This window comes from Carcharodon carcharias, chromosome 2 (assembly GCF_017639515.1).
Source record: "Carcharodon carcharias isolate sCarCar2 chromosome 2, sCarCar2.pri, whole genome shotgun sequence".
Taxonomy (NCBI): domain Eukaryota; kingdom Metazoa; phylum Chordata; class Chondrichthyes; order Lamniformes; family Lamnidae; genus Carcharodon; species Carcharodon carcharias.
The window spans coordinates 215,058,623-215,080,490 of NC_054468.1; the positions used below are offsets into that span (position 1 = coordinate 215,058,623).

Genomic DNA, 21,868 nt, shown 5'->3' on the forward strand with positions numbered 1-21,868 from the left:
GGTTCTCACTAGGACTTCCGTAAAGTATAACATTAGGCATGCTAAGTGACTGCAGTGCAGATTTTTCTTAAACTAGGATCTCATTAAAATATTATGATGGAATGCCTGAAATTGTCATATGATATCCACTCGTACTTTGTCCTACCAATTCTAGATAATGTTTAAAGAGAAAATTTGCAGTGATACAATATGGATGGTTACAGGTCTGACACTAGTGTTAGTCGGGATTGAAGCAGCTTTCAGATGATGAATTAAGGGTACTTATACAAGAATCATGTCACAACATTAAGGGCTATTTTCTTTTCTTCTATTGGTGTATGATGGGCAGGATCTGAGATTCTGGTGGCAGGTCACAAGGGATTGAAACTGAGAGGGGCAAGAATTCATTTAGTGAATAAATATATTTTCTGCATAAATAATCATAAATGAAGATACTGCTGTTATAGTTCTGAGGTTTGTAACATACCATTTGACTGTTTTTTTTTACAGACAACACCTTCTCATGTGATTGGCCAGTTGGATAAACTTTTAAGAGAGGTATGTATTATTATCAAGCTGATCATTAAGGAGGCTATAGCTGGGCACTTAGAGAAACTCAAGGTAACCAGGAAGAGTCAGCATGGTTTTATGAAAGGGAAATCATGTTTAACCAATTTATTGGAGTTCTTTGAAGGAGTGAGCTGCGTTGTGGATAAAGAGGAGCTTGTTGACATGCTGTACTCGGATTTCCAGAAGGCATTTGATAAGATGCCACATCAAAGGCTATTGCGGAAAATAAAAGCTCATGGAGTAGGGGATAACATATTAGCACAGATAGAAGATTGGCTGGCTGGCAGAAAACAGAGTGTATGTATAAATGTTTTTTTTGGAATGGCAGAATATGACGAATAGAGTCCAGCAGGAAACTCTGCTGGGGCCTCAACTTGTTACAATTTATATCAATGTCTTAGTTGAGAGGAGTGAAGGCATGGTGGATAAATTTTCGAATGACACAAAGATAGTTAGAAAAGTATATTGTGAAGAGGACATAAGGAGGTTTCAGATGGATATAGACAGGTTAAGTGGGCAAAAATCTGGCAGATGGAGAATAATGTCGGAAAATGTGAAGCTATTCGCTTTGGCAGGAAGAATAAAAAAAGAGAATTATTTAAATAGAGAATAGCTGCAGAACTCCGAGGTGCAGAAGGATCTAGGTGTTCTAGTGCATGAGTCACAAGTTAGTATCCAGGTACAGCAAGGAATTACGAAGGCTTATAGAATGCTATCATTTATTATGAGAGGAGTTGAACATAAAAGGTAGAGATGTTATGCTTCAGTTATACAGGGCATTGGTGAGATCACATCTCAAAAATTGGGTGCAGTTTTGGTCTCCTTATTTGAAGAAGGATGTAAATGCGTTGGAGGCGGTTCAGAGGAGGTTTACTAGATTGAACCTGGAATGAACGGGTTGTCTTATGAGGAAAGGTTAGACAGACTGGGCCTGTTTCCACTGGAGTTTAGAAGAGCGAGGGACGACTTGATTGAAATATGCAAGATCCTAAAAGGTATTGACAAGGTGGATGTGGAAAGGATGTTTTCTCTTGTGGGGAGTTCAGAAGTAGGGCGCACTATTTTAAAATTAGCGTTGCCCTTTAAGACAGAAATGAGGAGAATTTTTTTTTTTCTGAGGGTTGTACGACTTTGGAACTCTGTTTCTGGAGGTGAGGTCATTAAATATTTTTAAGACAGAGGTAGATAGATTCCTGTTAGGCAAAGGAATCAAAGAGTATCAGGGGTAGATTGGAATTTGGAATTCAAAACACAGACAGATCAGCCATGATCTTATTGAATAGCGGAGCAGGCTCAAGGTGCCGAATGGCCTACTTCTCCTATTTCGTATGTTTGTGTGACTCATGAAAATTACGTGTTCCAGCCCTACTCCAGGACATAAGCACATCATTTGGCTGACATTTTACTGCAGTGCTGATGGACTGCTGCATTGTCTGAGATATTGTCAGCCAGATGAGGCGTTGGCCTGTAACTTCTGCACACCCCAACTTTGGATTTGGGGGGTACCCAAAAGATGCACTGGGGAACTCCTCTGGCAATTTCCCAGGTAAGGGATTGCACAGCAATTGCCCAAAAGTGCACACTTCCTCTGGACAACTGCACTGCGCTGGGAACCATCCGCTGGGAACCATTTAAATTGCAAACTTTGGTTGTTCCACCAGGATTATACCAATAATTACCCAGAAGAAGTTAGAAGAGTCAAAACTTTTTCTAACTTCTGAGTAACTACTGCAAAGACCCAGACCAACCCCATGAGACTCTCTCCCCCCTTCCCCACCTCCCCCAAACCCCAGATGCCCTCACCCCCCCCAACCCCCTGACACATGTGCCTCGCTCCCCCCTCAACCCCCAGTGATTCTTCTGGTGTACTGACCAATACTCAACCAACATTACTAAAACAATTTTATTGTTGTTTGGGGGACAAGAACTTGTCCTTAAATAACTCCTTTAATGTAGTAAAATATCCCCGGGTGCTTATTTATACCAAATCCAAGGACCTGGCACTGCAAAGATTGGCTAACAGACTTCTCTTCATTACAACAGTATGAACATAAGAAATAAGAGCAGGAATAAGCCATTTGGTCCTTCGAACCTGCTCCATCATTCAACAAGTTCATGGCTGAACTTCAACTTCACCTTCCCACACAATCTCCATATCTTTTAATTCCCTTAGCACACAAAAATCTATTGATCTCTGTCTTGAATTAGCATCCGTCGCTCTCTGGGATAGAGAATTCCAAGGATTCATCACCCTTTGTTGTGAAATAAATTTCTCCTCACTTCAGTCCTAAATGACCGACCCAGACTGTGGCCCCCTGTTCTGGATTCCACAACCAGGAGAAACATTTTCTCTGCATCTACCCTGTCAAGCCCACTAAGAATTTTAAGTGTTTCAGTTAGATCACCTTTCATCCTCTAACCCCCAGGAATAAAGGCCTAGTCTGCATAATCTCTCCTCACAGGCAATCCCTTCATCTCAGGTACCAGTCTAGTGAACTTTCATTGTACTCCCTTTAGGGCAAGTATGTCTTTCCTTGGGTAAGGAGACCTAAACTGCACAAACCATCCCAGGTGTGGCCTCACCAATGCTCCAATCCCTTTGTAAGAAAAAGTAACATACCATTTGCTTTCCTAATTTCTTGCTGTACCTGCACATTTACTTTGTTATTCATGTACAAGGACACTGCCCCCCCCACCCCTTACACTGCACAAGCCCCACTTACACTGCACAAGTACTTCATTTGCTATGATGTGCTTCAGAACATTCTAATGTCATGAAAAATGACATGTAAATAAAAATTGTTCTTTAAGATATTGGCTTAAGTTACTAAGGCTAGCAATGTAAGTTGCTAGAGAACCTATTATGAAAATATTTTGTTTTCGGTGTCAAATCTTGGTCCTTTTGAAACCTAGAACTTGAAGTTCTGAAAATTTTGTAAATATCTCAAAAGCTTTAGGAAAAAATATTGAATTCCTGATTCTCAGATTGCATTGATATAGAAGCGTTGATTCATTGGGTAATAGCACTGGGCTCTGAGCCATGTGGTTTTATGTTAAATCCAAACTTCAATTTCAATTTGCTGCAGCTGCATTGAAAAAGATTTGTTGGTCCACATCCAGATTACAGTATGGAGTGTCCTGTGACAACATGTTTGTGTCTCCTGCGAGCCGAGCACTCGTACTATAGGGCAGTATGCTGCATTCCTGGCTAAAGGAGAAAGTGTGACAACACAAAACAAGCCTGAAGCAAGAGAAAGGATACATTGGCTGACGGCTTTATTTCACTTTTTCATTACCAGACATGTTAATTTCATTCCCGTGTTTAATATGAATCCTTTGAAATTGTAATGAGAGAAATAAGGTAGTTTGAGAGCAGCATACATATATAAAGTAGTCTTCGGAAACCTATAAGTATTTATTTTTTGTATTCTGTGTGCAGGTAACTTGTCGAGTTCTACAATGAAATATTAAAAGACAATCTGACCCTGGTTTGTTTTGTTGTTTAAAAGCCTAGAAATGTTGAACTTGCCTGTGAATAAAGTTGAAATGTCATTGTGCACATGAATACTTTAATGTCCTTGTTTCAGGTCTCCACTCTAGATGGTGTTCTCGAAGTGAGGAATGAGCACTTTTGGACCCTAGGATTTGGAACTCTGGTATGTTCCTTGTAGATAGAATATGAATTTAATCCTACAGCACCAAATGTTATCATTTTTAAATTATTGAGTTCTCTTGTTATTTTAATTGGATCTGGTTCTAGGGAATGAGAAGTGGATCATGTCTCAGAATCACAGAATAGTTATAGCAGAGAAGGAGGCCATTCGGCCTGTCATGTCGGTGCTAGCTCTGCAAAGGAGCAGTTCACCTAGTGCCACTCCCCTGCTTTTTCTCCATAACCCTGCACATTCTTCTTTTTCAGGTAATAATCCAATTCCCTCTGGAATCCCTTGATTGAACCTGCCTTCACTACACTGTCAGGCAGTGCATTCCAGATTGTGACCACGCACTGCATGAAAAAAATTTTCCTCATGTCGCCATTGCTTCTTTTGCCAGTTACCTTTAGAGTGTGCCCTCTTGTTCCCAATCCTTCCACCAATGGGAACATTTTTTCCCCCTCTATTCTGTCCAGCCCCTCATGATTTTGAAAATCTTAATCAAGCCAACAGGGGAACATTTAGGGGACAGTGATCACAGCACCATAAGGATTAGGTTAGCTATGGAAAAGGACAAAGAGCATATCAAGGTAAAAATAATTAATTGAAAGAAGGCCAGTTTCAATGGGGTGAGAAAGGATCTGGCCCAGGTAAATTGGAATCAAGATTGGCAGGCGAAACGGAATGTAACTTAAAAGGGAGATAGTTCTGGTGCAGTCAAGGTACATTCTCACGAGGACAACCAAAACGTGAATGATGAAAGTGATATAGAATAAGATGAATCGGAAAAATGGTGCATGTGACAGATGTCAAGTTGATAATACAAATGAGAACCTGTCTATAGAAAGTTCAGAGAGGAAGTGTCAAAAGAAATGAGAAACAAAGGGAGACTATGAGAAGGGACCAGAAGTTAACATGAAAGGAATCCAGGAATCCAAAAGTCTCTTATAGGCATATAAAAAGTAAAAGGGTGATAAAAAGAGGAGTGGGGGGCGATTAGGGACCAAAAGGAAATTTGGACATGGAGGCAGATGAAATAGCAGAGGCACTAAATGAATAATTTGCGTCTTTACCAAAGAAGACGATGTTGCCTAAGTCATACTGAAAGAGGAGATGGTCAAGACACTAGATGGGCTAAAAATTGATAAGATATTAGAAAGACTGGTTGTACTTAAGTCACCAGGACTGGTTCCGATGCATCTGTGGGTACTGAAGGAAGCAAGAGTGGAAATTTGGAGGCACTGGCCATAATTTTACAATCTTCCTTAGACTGGGGTGATGCCAGAGGACTGGAGAATTGCAAATGTTACAACCTTGTTCAAAAAAGGGTGTAAGGATAAGCCTAGCAGCAACAGGCCAGTCAGTTTAACCTCAATGGTGGGAAGGTTTTTAGAAATGATAATCCTAGACAATTATCCGTTACTTGGACAAATGTGGATTAATTAAGGAAAGCCAGCATGGGCTTGTTAAGGGCAAAACAAAAACAGAATTACCTGGAAAAACTCAGCAGGTCTGGCAGCATCGGCGGAGAAGAAAAGAGTTGACATTTCAAGACCTCATGACCTTCCATCTTTTCTTCTCTGCCGATGCTGCCAGACCTGCTGAGTTTTTCCAGGTAATTCTGTTTTTGTTTTGGATTTCCAGCATCCGCAGCTTTTTGTTTTTATCTTTCTGTTGTTAAGGGCAAACCCTGTTTAACTAACTTGATTGCGTTTTTGATGAGGTAACAGGGGGTTGATGAGAATCATGTGATTGTGGTATACATGGACTCCCAAAAGGCATTTGATTAAGTGCCACATGATAGATTTTCCAGCAAAATTAAAACCCATTAGAATAAAATGGACAGTAGCGACTTGGTTACGAAGGTGGCTGAGTGACAGGAAATAGAGAGTAATGGTGGATTGTGGTTTTTCAAAGTAGAGGAAGGTATATAGTGGGATTCCTCAGGGGTTGGTAATAGGACCACTGCTTTTCTTAATCTGTATTTATGACTTATAATTGGGTATGCAGGGCAAAGCTCAAAATTTGCAGATGACACAAAACTTGGAAGTATGGTGAACTATGAGGAGGATAGATAAACACTTCAAAAGGACATATCAGGCTGGTGGAATGCAGAGAAGTATCAAGTCATACATTTTGGGAGGAAGAAAAGAGGAGACAAAATAAAATAAAGAATACAATACTAAAGAGGGTGCAGGAGCAGGGGTTTATGTGCACAGATTGTTGAAGGTAACATGGCAGGTTGAGGAAGCAGTTAATAAAGCATACAGGATCCTAAGCATTATAAATAGAGGCACAGGCGCCTTTATAAATCACCGGCTTGGCCTCAACTGGAGTATTGTGTTCATTTCTGGGCACAGCACTTTAAGAAGGATGCAAAGGCATGAAAGAGGGCGCAGAAAAGATTTGCACAAATGGCTCCAAGGATGAAGGACTTCAGTTACAAGAATAGAGAAGCCGTGGCTCTCCTTAAAGAGGAGATAAGATTGAGGAGATTTGATAAAGGTTCAAAAATCACGGGGTCAAGACAGAGTAGATGGAGACAAAATGTTCCCATTGGAAGGGTTGAGAATTAGAGGACACTGACTTAAGGTGAATGACCACAGAATCAACGGTGACAGGAAGAAAAGCTTTTTTACATAGCGAGTGGTTAGGATCTGCACTGCCTGAGAGGACAGTGGAGGTAGATTCAATCATGGACTTCTAAAGGGAATTGGATGAATATCTAAACAGAAGGGGTTTACAAGACTTTGGGGAAAGTGCAGGGAGTGGGCCTAACTGAGCTTTACTTGCAGAGAGCTAGCTTGGACATAACAGGCCAAAAGGCCTCATTTTGTGCTGTAAACATTGTTATGACACGGCAGATCAAACCCATGAGGGAAGCTTGCTTGTGCTATCACAGCAGTTTTACAATTTGTATTTATTTCGAGATGCGTGCACTGAATTCAGAAGTAATAAGACAGCCAAGACTTTGAGATTTTTTAAAAAAAACTAAATTAAAATATTTATTAACAAAAGAGAAGATTTCAAGCTCATACAAAAAACTGCAAATTACTACTGTAATAACTCCTAAAATCCCTAATTAACCTGACTCCCAGTTACATCCCTTTTAAGTCAACGGTCCAAAAATTGATTTTAGATTTTAAACTGATCCAGCAAATTAACACAATACTCTGGACAGTGGGATTCCAAGTGGCTTTCTCCTCCAGCTTCAGTTTCGTTAGACAGCAGGCTTATGCACACATATTGGAAGCTTCATTAAGGCTATTTCATATGCTTCTGTTAGATCTCTCAATGTCTTTCTCTGACACATAGCCTCATTCTCCTTTATATACGTTTCTCTCCTTTTTAATATGTAAATTTGAATGTTTCATATGTCTTTGAAATTGTATCTTCCTCACAATATAAAAGCTTTTATATTGCTACTTTTTATTGTCAGTAACCCTTGGGAAAACTAAATACATTCCTTAGCCTTGCTTATCTGGCTATTTGTAAACAGCCTAAAATCCCTTTGAAATCCAAATCCTCCTTCATGTATCTAAAAGTGCAAATTCCCTTCACATTTACATGCTAAGCCAGCATCCATGTTTACTCATTGGCACACCAAGTATCCAGCTTCTTTTGATGAGTCAAAGCCTGGGGTCTACCTGAGTTTAAATGTAATTAGATCACACACAGACTGACCCAACTATACTTACCCCGAAAAACCTACTTTACAATAAACCAGAAAAATATTATGAAATTTATTATATTTTCATGATAGCATTCTATGATTCTATTCTGAAGTCAATAGGATTGAAATAATCTGAACTATATTGTTCTGTGTAACAGTATGTTTCATTAATGTAATAAATTGTTAGTGCCAACTCTTTCTAAATTACTAAAGCACTAAAATCACAATTATCAGTATTTAAAATAAACCTACAATTCCCCCAATGTTCCTTTCTCCTCTTATTCTTCCCTATATTTTTCTGTATTTAATTCATAATTTTACTTTTTTTCTACTCAATTCTGTTTTCTTCCAAAAATATTTCGCACCTGCCAGAGTCAGAGCTTGTGTTTTATTGTTGACTGTGATCAGAGTATTTTTATGTGTGAGGTTGGTGTGTTTTCTTATCCTCGGTATTTTTTCCCAATTTAAATGATTCCAGCAGGAAGCTGTTCATTAATTTAAAAGTAAAGATGATTATTTATTATCACACAATTGCCTGGAGGTTTAACGCAACATCTCATGCACACTATCACACATATGAAAATTAGATACCTATGAAGAAAAAAAGCAATGCGATTACAAGTAGTAATTATTTCAGCGCCTTTCATAATAGGTCTGTAGTTTCTTAGATGAATTAATGCTTTTGATGGAGTGGAGTTCTTTGTAAAGCAGAGGAGTCTCAGTAAGCTGCGAGACTCCTTTGAGTTGAATTAGCCAGGAGGTTAGCTCTCATGTGAACTTGAAAATGGAACAGCTTAGGAGAGAATCCTTCTCCCCCTTTCAAGTTATAGTTGTTTTACATTGGCTGCGTGGTTGACTAGCAGCTGGTTTGATAGCTTTTCAGATAGTAGGTGGAATTGTCCCAGATTTATGCTAAGTGCCATAGTGGGCATAGAAAAAATCATTTTACCCACCGGTCACAGTGGCTGGCTTTTGGACTTTATCATCCTGTTCCTGGCACGTCCCTTCTCGTTAATAATGCATTCGCGGGAAGCACTCCAGATCACTGGCGGGTGGACTCAGATTTGCCTGTCAAACCATGACCTCAGTACTTTCTCACTCCGGGTGCCATATTTCAAGCACACAAGAGCGCAGCCTACTTCACATCCTCAGACCAGGACTGCTCCAGGTGACAGATGGCCCTGAAAGCAAAGACAATGGCAGCCCCCAAATTTAGTGACTCCTCTCTGGGCACCTGCTGGGCGCAGTGGAAGACCGCCACAATATCCTCTACCTCTGCTCTGGCCACAAGAGGTCCACTAAAGTCACCAATCTGGCCTGGGAGGCGGTGACACTGGCGGTCAGTGCCACTGGAGCACAGAGGAAGTCAGCCAACCAGTGCAGGAAGAGGATAAATGCTCTCATCTGTTCTGCCAAGGTAAGTCAACCACCTCAGCTCTCTCACTCACAAACCTATCACACATCCACAGGGATCTCACACCTCAAGGGACAACACCACTAACTCTCAGACACACCCTCACATCTCCATCAGGCTTGTATCCTCTGGAGCTTGCATCCTCATCCCATCCATGGCTCTGCTCACCACACAAACATACCACAAAGCCATACATCCTGCTCACACTCTCCATCTATTTAGATGAGGGAGAAGCTGGCTCACAACAGCAGAGAGTGGCCCATATTAGGCTGTTCACTCACTTAGAGGAGCATGCCATTGCGTTGACTAGTGAGGTCATGGACTATGCCTACAGCAATGGTGAGGTCAGCAGCAAACACGAGGATCCTGCACCAAATCACCCCCCTCTCATCACAACTGTGAGTGCTCTCTCTCTCTCCTGCTTTTGACTCTGCTGTCATGCATTAATTATCTCTACTTTAATTCACAGGGAGTTCTGCCAAGTGACCAACATCCTCAGCCAGCCAGTTCCTCAGCTCTATCCAGGTCCTCACGTCCAACCAAGAGGATACCCTTTCCTTTGAAGAGCTGGAAGTAAGCAGCCTGGATGACCCATCACAGTGCTTACCCACACCCTCCACCAGTGCAGAGACACACCCAGGGCAGAGACACACACCTTGGTGGCACCTCGGTTAGAGCAGGCTCGGAGCATCCAAAGCAAGCCAGTGCCCTCAAGGTCTCGGCCCTCCAGAGGATGCACGCCAAAGCAATCAGAGGGAACAGAACCAACCATTGCACAGGCTGTCTCCACCCCTGCTGTTCCTTCCCGCAGGCACCTTCTACCTTCTGATCTCCCTCCTCCTCCCCTCCGACACCCATCCCCCCCTCCCGGACCCCTTCCCCCCTAGGACCCTTCCTATCCCCCTCCTCCAGACTCCTCCTGCCCACCACCACCACCTCCCCCCTCCCCGGACCACTTCACCCCCCCCACCCTGCTCCGGACCCCTTGCCCCTACACCCCTCTCCCCCAATGGACCTGTCTCCCCACCCCCCCCTGCCGGAGCCCTTCCCTCTTCATCCCCACCCCTACACCACACCCTGGACCCATTCCCAAAACCCTCCTCTGGACGCCCTCCCCACTCCTCCGGACGCCCTCCCTTACACCTTCCTCCCCACTTACACCTACCTCCCACTTGCTACATTCTCCCCCGTTACACCCTCCACCCCCCAACCTCACTGTCGCCCATCCTGGTACACTTTCCTCTCCCAGTCACACCTAGACCTTCCCCACTCTCCCAGGTACAACTTCTTCTCTTGTTCACAGCTAGACCCCACCCCCAACTACCTCACCTGTGGCAGCCCATGATGTTTTGAAGCAGACCCGAGATATCAGCGGAGACCTCCCACCTTCCGTGAGCTGCTTCACGGTGGAGCATGACCATTTAAATTCACCCAACATGCGATGCACATATTCCTCCAGGGTCCCGTAGCTGTAGGGTTCCAGCATCATCATCATCTCGGATGTCCCCGATCTGAGCAAGCCACGAATGGTGTGTCCCGACTTCTGTATGTCGCACTTGTGTTCTGGGCCGGTGTGTTTTCCCCCCAGCGTAACAATAAATCCGGCATGTGGAATGATTCCGGTCAAGCCGTACTTTCCATCCCATTAGTGGGATGCAAATAGGGTTCATGCCACCCTCCAGCGGGATTCTCATTCTGCCATGGCGGACACTATCAGATGATCCTGCTGTGCTTTCAAGCCAACATGAAGCCAATTTTTGGCCTTCTCGCCATATTGTACCCCCAGCCACCCACCTATTTTTGTATCGTCAGCAAATTTGGATACATTATACTCTGTCCCCTCCTCCAAGTCATTAATACAGATAGTAAATAATTGAGCCCCTAGGACTGATCCTTGCGGCACTCCACTAATTACGTCTTTCCAATCTGAAAAAGACCCATTTAACCCGACTCTCTGTCTTCTGTGTGTTAACCAATTCTCAATCCATGCTAATACATTATCCACAATACTGTAAGCTTGTATCTTGTGCAGTAACCTTTTATGTGGCACCTTATCGAATGCCTTCTGGAAATCCAAATACTCTACTTCTACTGGTTCCCTTTTATCAACTCTGTTTGTTATATCCTCAAAGAACTCGAGAGGGAGAATTTTCTCCTTGTCGGGCAGGCTGGGCCGATCGCAGCCCGCAATAGGCTGTGCGCTGCCATTTTACATGGGCAGGCCAATTAAGGCCCGCCAAGTGTGACATGCACCCGGAAACGCTGAGCGCTCCCTGTGCGGGCAGGGGGAGGAGGGAGAGTCGGGGCCTGCGCTCTTTCACATATGCACGCAAAAGAGCGCAGAAATCTCCCTGACGCAGCTCTGTGCCTCAGGGAGATTACTTTCTTTGTGAAAACTTCAAAAAAATTAGAAAAGATTATTCAGACATACGTGACACACATGAGCTGGGACATGTCATTGAATTTTAATAAAATGTATTTGACTTATAAAGCCTTCGTGAAACCTCATCCCACCCGTGGATGAGGCTTCATTATAAATGCAAAGGCCACCTGGACTCTTCGCCTGCCCACCAACCTTAAGGTTGGACAGGCAGCCCTATTAAATGTTTCAATTACTTTTTAAATGGTCTTAATAGGCTTTTGAAAGTTCGGCGGGCGCGCAGTAGACACTGGTGCGTGCCCGCCAAACTGAAGGTTGGAATGACGCACAGTGATGTCAGGACGCACACCCCACATCACTGCACATCATTTTACATGTCGGTGAGCGGAGCCCACCCCCACAAGCTGACCAGAAGTTTCGGGCCTAGCAAATTTGTCAAACATGATTTCCCTTTCACAAAACCATGTTGACTCTATTTGATTGCGTTAAGCTTTTCTAAATGTCCTGCTATTTCTTCCTTAATTATGGACTCTAGCACTTTCCCAATGACAGATGTTAGGCTGACTGGCCAGTAGTTTCCTGCTTTTTGTCTCCCTCTCTTCTTGAACTAGGGCATCACATTAGCGGTTTTCTAATACGCTGGGACTCTCCTGGAATCCAGTGAGTTCTGGAATTCCTCCACTATCTCTGCAAGCACTTCCTTTAAAACCCTTGGATGCAAGCCATCAGGTCCTGGCAACTTGTCTGCTTTTAGTCCCATTAGTTTGTCAGTTGCCTCATGATAGAGACAAGATCTCTCCTCTCAATAGCTCTTTGCTTATCTGATATCGTTGGGATGTTTATAGTGTGCTCCACCGTGAAGACTGATGCAAAATATTGGTTTAAGTTATCTGCCGTTTCCCATTATCAATTCTCCAGTCATATCCTCCAAGGATCCCACGCTCACTTTAGCCACTCTCTTTCTTTTTATTTACCTGTAGAAGCTCTTGCTGTTTGTTTTTATATTTCTTGCCAATTTACTTTCATAATCAATTTTCTCCCTCTTTATTAGCTTTTTAGTTATCCGCTGTTGGTTCCTAAAAATTTCCCAAACCACTAGCTTTCGCCGCTTTGTATGCCTTAGATTTTGATCGGGTACCCTCTTTGACCACCTTTGTTAACCACAAGTGGTTCATCCTTCTCATTGAGTCCTCCTTTTTGACTGGGGTAAATTTTTGCTGAGCTTTATGAAATATCTGCTTAAATTTCTGCCACTGTTCATCCACTGACCTTCCCCTTAGTCTATTTTCCCAGCCTGCTTTAAACAATTCTTTCTTCATACCTCTGTAATTGTCCTAATTTAAGTTGAGGACACTGGTTTGAGATCAGAGTTGCTTGCCCTCAAACTGAATTTGAAATTCTACCATGTTGTGATCGCTACCCCTTAGAGAATCCTTAACTATGAGATCTCTTATTAACCCTACCTCATTACAAATTACTAGATTTAAAATAGTCCGTGTAGGTTCTAATTGCTCCAAGAAACAGTCCCTAATGCACACTATAAATTCATCTTCCATGTTACCCCTGCCAATTTGATTTAACCAGTCAATATGCAGATTAAAATCACCCATGGCAATTGTTGTGCCCTTCTTACATGCCTCCATAATTTCCTGATTTATACTTTGCCTTACAGTGAGGCAGCTCTTCGGGGGCTTATAGTTGACTCCGACCCGTGACTTCTTTCCCTTGCTATTCCTTATTTCCACCCAAATTGATTCCACATCACGATCCATTGCACCTATATCACTACTCACCGCCACACTGATACCTTTCTGATTTTGATTTAAACATAAGAACAATTTCTAGAGGTTTGGTTTATTTCGAAGATAACAAAGGTGATCCTTAGAGTAGAGGATTGAACTATGCAAAAAGACCAGAGAAACTTGAGTTTGTCATCTTAACTTGTAAAAAGTTGATTGAGAGACATCAGAAAAGATCTGAAAGATCCAGAATCTATTTCAGATTTTCTACTGTGTCTGAGCCTGCAGCATGTTTGCACTTGATGTGACCTGAGGTATTACTTCATAAGTCATAAAAATAAAGAAAGCAAATTTAGGAGGAAAATCTGGAAGCTTATCACACAGTTAAGGAACAATTAATGCTTGCAATGGGTTTCCAAATTAACTAGTAGAGTCTGCGATCCAGAGGACCATAAGTTTTTCAGCTAAGATAGTCAATTAAGTTATATGGAATTGTTGGTAATTGTATTATGAATGCATTGAAACAACACATTGCCCATCTGTTAGGTTCCAATACTTCAGTATCAAATATTTAACTATTGAAGAATAATATAAGGTTCTAGCTGCCTTTATAGCAAAGTTTAATTCGAACTCTGCCAATGTTTTGTTCCCTTGTTGTGTATTTTCCCATGTAATTCTGTTGCATTTGTTTATGTTCAAACTCGGTGTCAATAAACCATTAAGTTGCTGCTTCTCCTCATAGACACACATTGAGCTGTACAGCTCTCATCTCTTTAAAAATAGATCTTATAACATTTGAGTTAAATTCACCTGGGATATGTTTCTAAACAAACAGACTTGATCACAAAACATATTGTCTGTCTGTATTCACAAACATAGGTACACATATCATTTTGAGATTTTCTTTCATGCCAAATTTAACTGATGTAAAAACTATGCATTTCTTAACTGCTTCTAAAAGTGCACAATGATATGAATCAGGTTTTCATGCTTTTATTTGGTATGTATAGCACAGATGATACAGAATTGGTATAAATAAATGGTTATGTTTGGAGCATATTGGAACATATTTCTACAGAGCAAAATGTTTAATTACTTGTTGCAAACAATTAGGCCCAAGAGAGAAAATCAGCATTGTAGAGATTTAGTCTCAGGCCACATCAAGTGCGAACATGTCGCACACTCAGAGACAATAGAAAATCTGAAGTAGCAGGTGTGAAAATAGATTCTGGATCTATTCATTTGTTACATTTGTAATACACACAGTTTCCACTGAAATCCCTTTGCACTTTGCCACATGTGAACATCTCTTTATACTTGAGAGTTTTGCATTGCTGTTTCCTGATGCATGATGTTTTAATCTTTCGCATTCTTTCTTTCCCAATTTCCATTTTTAATATTGAAATTTTTGAGTTTCAGATATTTTTAAGCTCTACTTTATCTTTGGATTCACTCAAGAAGTTGTTTAGTATGTTACATCTGTGGTGCTATGTGGATAATGTTTCTCTGATACCGCATTTATTAACAAGCCAAGATTTGCATGGTCATTGTTTCTATTTCCCTTCCAATTTCGTCTGATAATGGGTTTGGGGAAGGACTATGTGGCATGGTGATGGGTAGCTCCTACCATGTGTAAATGGAAACCACTAAAGTGTTGTCACTTATGCTAAGAAGAATGGATAAAACCTGTGGCATTCTGATATGTTTCCTCCATAGTTACACTTTATGTTGATGTCAGACACCAGATACAGTTCACAAAGCCTTCCTCTGTCCATTGGCTATCCTGTTTATAGAAACACAATTGATTATAGTACCCATGAAATTGCAGCACGTTGGTTTTGGCTATCTCTAGTGTTAGCCTTGCTCAGTTGAAGGGGCACTTGACTCTGAGTTAGAAAGTTGAGTTAGAGTCCCATTGCAATATTTGAGCATGAGTTCAGGCCAGACCTTCAATGTGACATAATGGGAATTTTGCATGGTGTAGTGTCGGTAAATGTGGAAGCCAGTTTGCACATAAGGATGGGTTTGTTTTTGTTCCTCAAGCAGCATTGTGGCTAATGGCCAGATAATCTGTCTTTGTGCTTCTGGTTGAGGCATAAATATGAGCCAGGGCACTTGGAGAACTCCTCTGCTCTTCAAATAGTGCCATCAGACCTTTTATCTGCACCAGGGAAGGTAGACAGAACAGCACTAAAGTATCAGCCTGTAGATGTTGGTCCTTTTTATGGTCTTAAGCAATTTCCTGCTACTCGTGTAAGCTAAATGGCCTTTAGTTAATGCTTTATCCTTTTTTCACCCCTGATCCTTTTATTTAATTTCAAAGAATTTTAGAAAAGTATCTGATGAGTATTCTGAACATGAAGCTTGCTAAAGTGCTATGCTATTTAAATTGCAAACTTACTGGAATATTCCAAAGTGTTGACCATTTGAGCTTGGTGATTTAGTGGCCTAGGTCCTGGCCCCATCTGGGGTGCAACTCTGGCATGACAGGGTTTCCATACAGAAAGAACCCATTCATATTTCCAGTGCTGGGAGATGGGCTCCTGGTAATCCCAGGAGGTGACCATACCCCTGAGCATGGAAATTCATCAAAAAAACATATAATTAATGAACCTGTGGATGGCAGCACTCTGAAAGGTCTCTTGAGTTTCTGCCCAGGGTCCCATCGATCTCTGATCACTGTATGCCAGGCCTAATGGGCAGCCCCACATCAAGCATTCCATGACTGCAAATGGTGGGAAACACAGCATCTCTTTATCTTATGCCTGTCAGTATGTGAGCAGGCCTGGAGTAGAGTCCCTTGTCAAAACTGGCCTGTGGAAAACAGCAAGTTGTTTTCCACATCCACCTAGGCCAGATCCAGTGGAAAATCTTCTTGAGTGTGGAGTGCAAAGGCCAGGTCATCAACTAAAAATCATCATAAACCTTTTAAATGCTGTCTGCTTTTTAGCATGTACATATATTCCTGTAGTATAAATGCAGAGCCACAAAATTGAAGTATTTCTAGCATTTATTCAGTTTGTGCTGTAAAATTGTCTTCATCCCAAAGAAGTCTCAGCCATTCTTCAACCTTCTTTTGCTTTGAATGTAGCTACTAAGTCATTGCTATTATCATCTTTTTGCTTTTCTACTTTGATTTTTGTTTGTCTCCTTTATAACTTTACTCAATCTGCTCCCTTGTCACATTTTAGAACAATGATTTATTCATGTAACTAGGTGTACTAATAGAATAGCTTCCTCTCTAGACTGGGTGATACTTGTTTGTAAGGTGCTTTATTGTACCATTTGCATCAGCTGCATTCATCACGTTTGTTTGTTGTTTGTGAATCTTAAGTTTGCAGTTTGTCTGTTTTGTACACATATATGTGCCATATCCTGGAAATTTGTCCCACTGGGTTATAAAACAAAGTGCAATAACATGTTATGCAGCACAAAAATGAAAAATATTGTGTCCTCGACCACGGTGGAGTGCTCTGGCTCAGGAGCATTGTAACACTGTCAGGATAATTCCTGTCCCACCTTTTAACTTTCCTCAACACCTAGAATTGTAGGCAGTGACAGGATGTTTAAATTGTGATGGGATGGGACGTAAAATGATGTGTGGGGGGTGTTGAAGGGGAATGGAAAACTCACCCTTTTTTTTAAAAGATGCATTTAAAAGGTGGACAATAGAAAGTTGAGGTTGGGATTGGATCGGGACTAAAAAGGAGATCTTGTGGAGGCAGAGGCTTAAGAGCTAAACTGTTGCATCTGCCTTCACTAAAGAAGATGCTGCCAACGCACTAGTAAAGCAGGAGGCAGTAGCAATATCGGGTAGGATAAAAATAGATAAAGAGGCGATAATTAAAAATAACCGGCAATCTTCCAAGTAGAAAAGTCACCCAGTCCAGATGGGATGCATCTTAAGTTACTGAGGGAAGTAAAGGTGGAAATTGTAATCAGTCTGGCCACAATTTTCCAATCCTCCTTGGAGGGGGAGGTGATGTCAGAGGACTGGACGATTGCAAATGTATTTTTGAGAAATAGAGAGGGTCAACTCAGCAGCTGCAGGCAAGTCAGCCCAACATCAGTGGTGGGGAATTTTTTCGAGATAACAATCCAATAAAAAATTAATTGGTATTTGGAAAGTGTGGGCAAATAAATGAAAACCAGCTCAGATTTATTAAAGGCAAATCATGGTTGACTAATTAGGTTGAGTTCTTTATGATGATGTAATGGGGGGGATTGATGAGATAGTATGGTTTATGTCTTTGTCTTTATAGACTTTCAAAAGGTATTTGCTAATGTACCACTTAATATACTTGTTAACAAAAGTAAAACTCATGGGATTAAAGAAATAGTGAAAGAATAGTGGATACAAAATTGGCTAAGTGACAGAAGCATAGAGTAGTGGCAAATGGTTGCTTTTCACACTCTCAGGAAGTATATAATGGTATCCCCTGGGGACAGTATTAGGACCAGTGTTGCTCTTGACATATATTTATGACCTAGACTTGGGTAGGGTACAATTGGAATAATTTTAAAGTTTGAAGATGATACAAACCTAGAAATGTGCTGATCGGTGAATTAGATAACAGACTTCAGGAGGATGTAGATTGGAGAAATGGGCAGACACGTGGCAGATGAAATTTAACTCCAAGAAATGTGAAATGATGCATTTTGGTAGGAAGAATGAAGAGAGACAATATGAACTAAATTGTACAATTTTAAAGGGGGTGCAGGAATAGAGGCACCTGGGGACTTATGTGCACAATTTTTTGAATGTGGCAGGACAAGTTGAGAAGGTAGTTTTTAAGAAAAAAATGCCTACAAGATCTCAGACTTTATTAACAGAGGAATAGAGTTCAAAAGCAAGGAAGTTATGGTAAACCATTATAGGAACACCTGTCTGGCCTTGGCTGAGGTATTATGACCAGTTCTGGGCACCACACCTTAAAAAGAATGTCAAGACCTTGGAGAAGGTGCAGAGAAGATTTACTAGAACACAACCAGGGATGATGGACTTGCATTATGTGGGGAGACTGGAGAAGTTGAGCAGAGCAAAGGAAGTTAAGAGGTTGCTTAATTAGAGGTGTACAAAATCATAAATATTTTTGATAAAGTAAATGAAGAGAAACTGTTTTCGGTGGCAGACGTCCTGGTAACCAGAGAACACTGAATTAAAGTGACTGGCGAAAGCACGAGAGGCAATGTGAGAAAACAGTTGTTCATTCAGCAAGTTGTTGTGATCTGAAAGGGCGGTGGAAACAGATTCAATAGTTGCATTCAAAAGAGAATTGGATAAATATTTAAAGGAAAAATTACAGGGCTATGGGGAAAGAGCAAAGTGATGGATTTGATTTGATAGTTCTACCAAAGAGCCAGGGCAAGCAACATGGGCCAAATGGTTATTTTGGTGAATAAGTGGAAACAGAGGCTAATTGGGTGCTGTGCCATTGGCATCCATCCATCTCTGAAGACAAGGGCCAGGATGTATGTCACTTATGTAATGAACATTGTCTGTTGTGGCTGTAGAGGTTAACTCATGAATGGCAGTCCCTTCCACGGCTGGCTCAGATGAATGGCTTTGGCCCAAAGTCAACTGATGTTTTTCCTTCCATCTTTTCTTTTCTGCCATCAGGTAATTTCTGTTGACCTCTGCTTTTTCCACATCTTTCCTGACTGCTTGCTTCCAGGCACTTCAGTCAGCAGCAAGGAACTCCCATGCATCAGCATCAATCCTGATCAACTTGAAGTCTCACTTACAGACATCCTTGTATTGCAGACATGTGCGACCTGTTAGCCTCGTGTCAATTGCAAGCCCGGCATAGAACATGTCTTTGGGGATGTGGCCATCACCTGTTCGACTATCAGCTGTGCCATTAAGACACCTATTTGAAGGTCTAGTTTCAGCACATAATTTTGGGCCGAATTGATTACCATATTTTGAACTTGCCTGGAGACACTACCACAGACATTTGCAGGTTTAGCACTCAAGCACTGATTTGAAGCAACTTTCGTGAAGCATTATCTGTTTATGTCACTTCTCACCCACTTCCGCTGAAAATGTGGAGTGCTCTGGCTAACAGAACAGCAGATTTCAGGATGGCTCAGGCAAGGGAAAGGGTGCACCTGTTCTTAGGCGAGGCATTGGAGGTTCCGGTGGAGGACATCCAGAGGTGAAAGGATGCCCTGTATCCACAGGGTAGAAAGAGTTCACTCAACCTCTTGTACCCTCTTTCCTGCTGTAGCTGGTGCTGTTTTGCCTGGCTTTCTAGCATTTGCCGATGATCAAGTACTTCTTCTGGTGACTCTGGTAAGGAGTCCAATCAGGTAGGATAGCAGATCACTTATTATTTTTAGGTAAAATCCCTACAGAGAATTTCTGGAATAAATGTTGAAAGCATGTTGAAATCTTGACAAACTACCCCTACCCCATGTGTTTCAAAAGTTCTTTTCAAACATCCAACAGCAAAAGAGCAATGAAAGATGAATAAACATTTCAGTACCACTCAAAATCCTTGGCAAAGACCTGTTTACTCCTATTCAACTGCCACTGTTAGGTAAAGCCTTATTCACCAAAATGCCTTGTGACAATCAACCCCTTAGCAATCTTCTGAATGACCAATTCCTAACATGCTTTACCTCCATTCCAAAATGGCATCTTGTGGACAAAACCCATGTTTCAGCTTAAGACCCCAACTTAGCCACCTCTAAGGTTCTTCAGCGCCTGATAGAGCTGATGAAGCTCACTCCCTCTGACTCTAAAACAGGTCCCAGGCTGCTTGATATTTCCCCAAGTTCAGGAGGACGCTGGATATGACGTGCTCTGCTTGGGATATGTCCCAAGCTCCTCAGCCACATAATTATAGTAGATAGGACTACACACTGCCAGCATAGGAAGGAAAAGTGATGTGTGACTTAATTGCCAACTTGGCTCAGTGGTGGCACTCTTGGCACTGAGTCAGAAGTTTGTATTCAGGCATTTGATAACGTAAGAAATAGGAGCAAGAGTAGGCCATTAAGCCTGCTCTACCATTCAGTAAGATGATGGCTGATTTAATTGTGCCTCAACTCCACATCTCTGCCTGTTCACCATAGCCCTTGACTCCCTTGTAGATCAAAGGTATGTCTAACCCAGCCTCCACTGTTCTCTGTGAAAGAGAATTCCAAAGATTAAGGACCATCTGCGAAAATAAATACCTTCTTATCTCTGTCTTAAATGGGAGACCTCCTTTTTTGAAACTGTGCCCCCTATTTCTAGATTCCCCCATGAGGGGAAACATCCTCTCAGCTTCTATCCTGTCAAACCCCTCAGAATTTTATGTGTTTCAATAGGATCACCTTTCTCTTCTAAATACCAATGAGTACAGGCCCAACCTGCTCAACCTTTCATCTTAAGACAACCCCTTCATCCTTGGGATTAACCTGGGTGAACCTTCTCTGAACTGCCTCCAATTCAAGTATATCCCTCTTTAAGTGAGATCAAAACTGTATGCAGTACTTCATCTGTGATCTCATCAAATCCCTGTATGTTTGTAACAAGACTTCCCTACTGTGATACCCCACCCCTTGCAATAAAGGCCAACATTCTATTTGCCTTCTTTAAAACTTTCTGTACCTGCTTGCTAACTTTCTGTGATTCATGTACAAGGACACAGATCCCTCTGTACCGCAGCATTTGCAGTCTCTCTCAATTTAAATAATTTTCTGCTTTTCTAATCCTACCAAAGTGGATATTTTCCCACATTATACTTCATCTACCAATTTTTTTGCCCATTCACTTACCTATCTATATCTACTTTCAGACTCTTTGTGTCCTCCTCACAATTTGCATTCCTACCTATCCTTGTTTGTCAGCAAATTTGGATACAATGCACTTGGTCCCTTCATCCAAATTATTAATATAGATTGTCATTAGTTGAGCCCCCAGCACTAGTTACAGTTTGCCAGCCTGAAAATGACCCAGGCTGATATTTCAGTGCTGCATTGTGTAAGATGCTAAATTGAAATTTCTACAGTGGCTCCCTGATTTACCGCCACAACTTTTGGCAAAAGCTCTTTGAATCTATGTAAATAACTGTCCCACTTATCCAAGTGCCTGATCATCTTTCATCGAAGTTACAGCAGGAGATCAGGAGAATCTCCACAGAATTTACAGCCACCTGTCTTTTGGATAAGACATTAAATCAAGGCTCTGCCTTTCTACCAAGGTTCATGTAACTGATCCTGTGACACTAAGCTAAGAAACGTTTATGTCCTAGTCGACAAACATCTCCCAACCAACATCACCAGAAATAGGCTACAATTGGCTCCTGTTAATTCAGTTGTTTCTACTTCACCGTTGCTCGTACTGTTGGGGAGGGTTTAAACTAACTTGGTTGGGGGGGGGGGGGGTGGGATCCTGAGAGGAGGTTCAGCAGGGGGAGATGAACAGTCAAGATTAGAAGAGCGAGCAAGTGAGTCTGGAAGCCATAGAAA

At 41.7% G+C, this 21,868-nt stretch overlaps 1 protein-coding gene across 1 annotated transcript in view; it reads left to right on the plus strand.

Annotated features, from left to right (window-relative positions):
* slc30a6 (solute carrier family 30 member 6) overlaps positions 1–21,868 on the plus strand; it is a 141,321-nt gene that overhangs the window by 102,157 nt on the left and 17,296 nt on the right. Inside the window, exons 13-14 of the mRNA XM_041176908.1 lie at positions 490–537; positions 4,137–4,205. Coding sequence (XP_041032842.1) covers positions 490–537; positions 4,137–4,205 — 117 coding nt within the window. The remainder of the gene's footprint in view (positions 1–489; positions 538–4,136; positions 4,206–21,868) is intronic.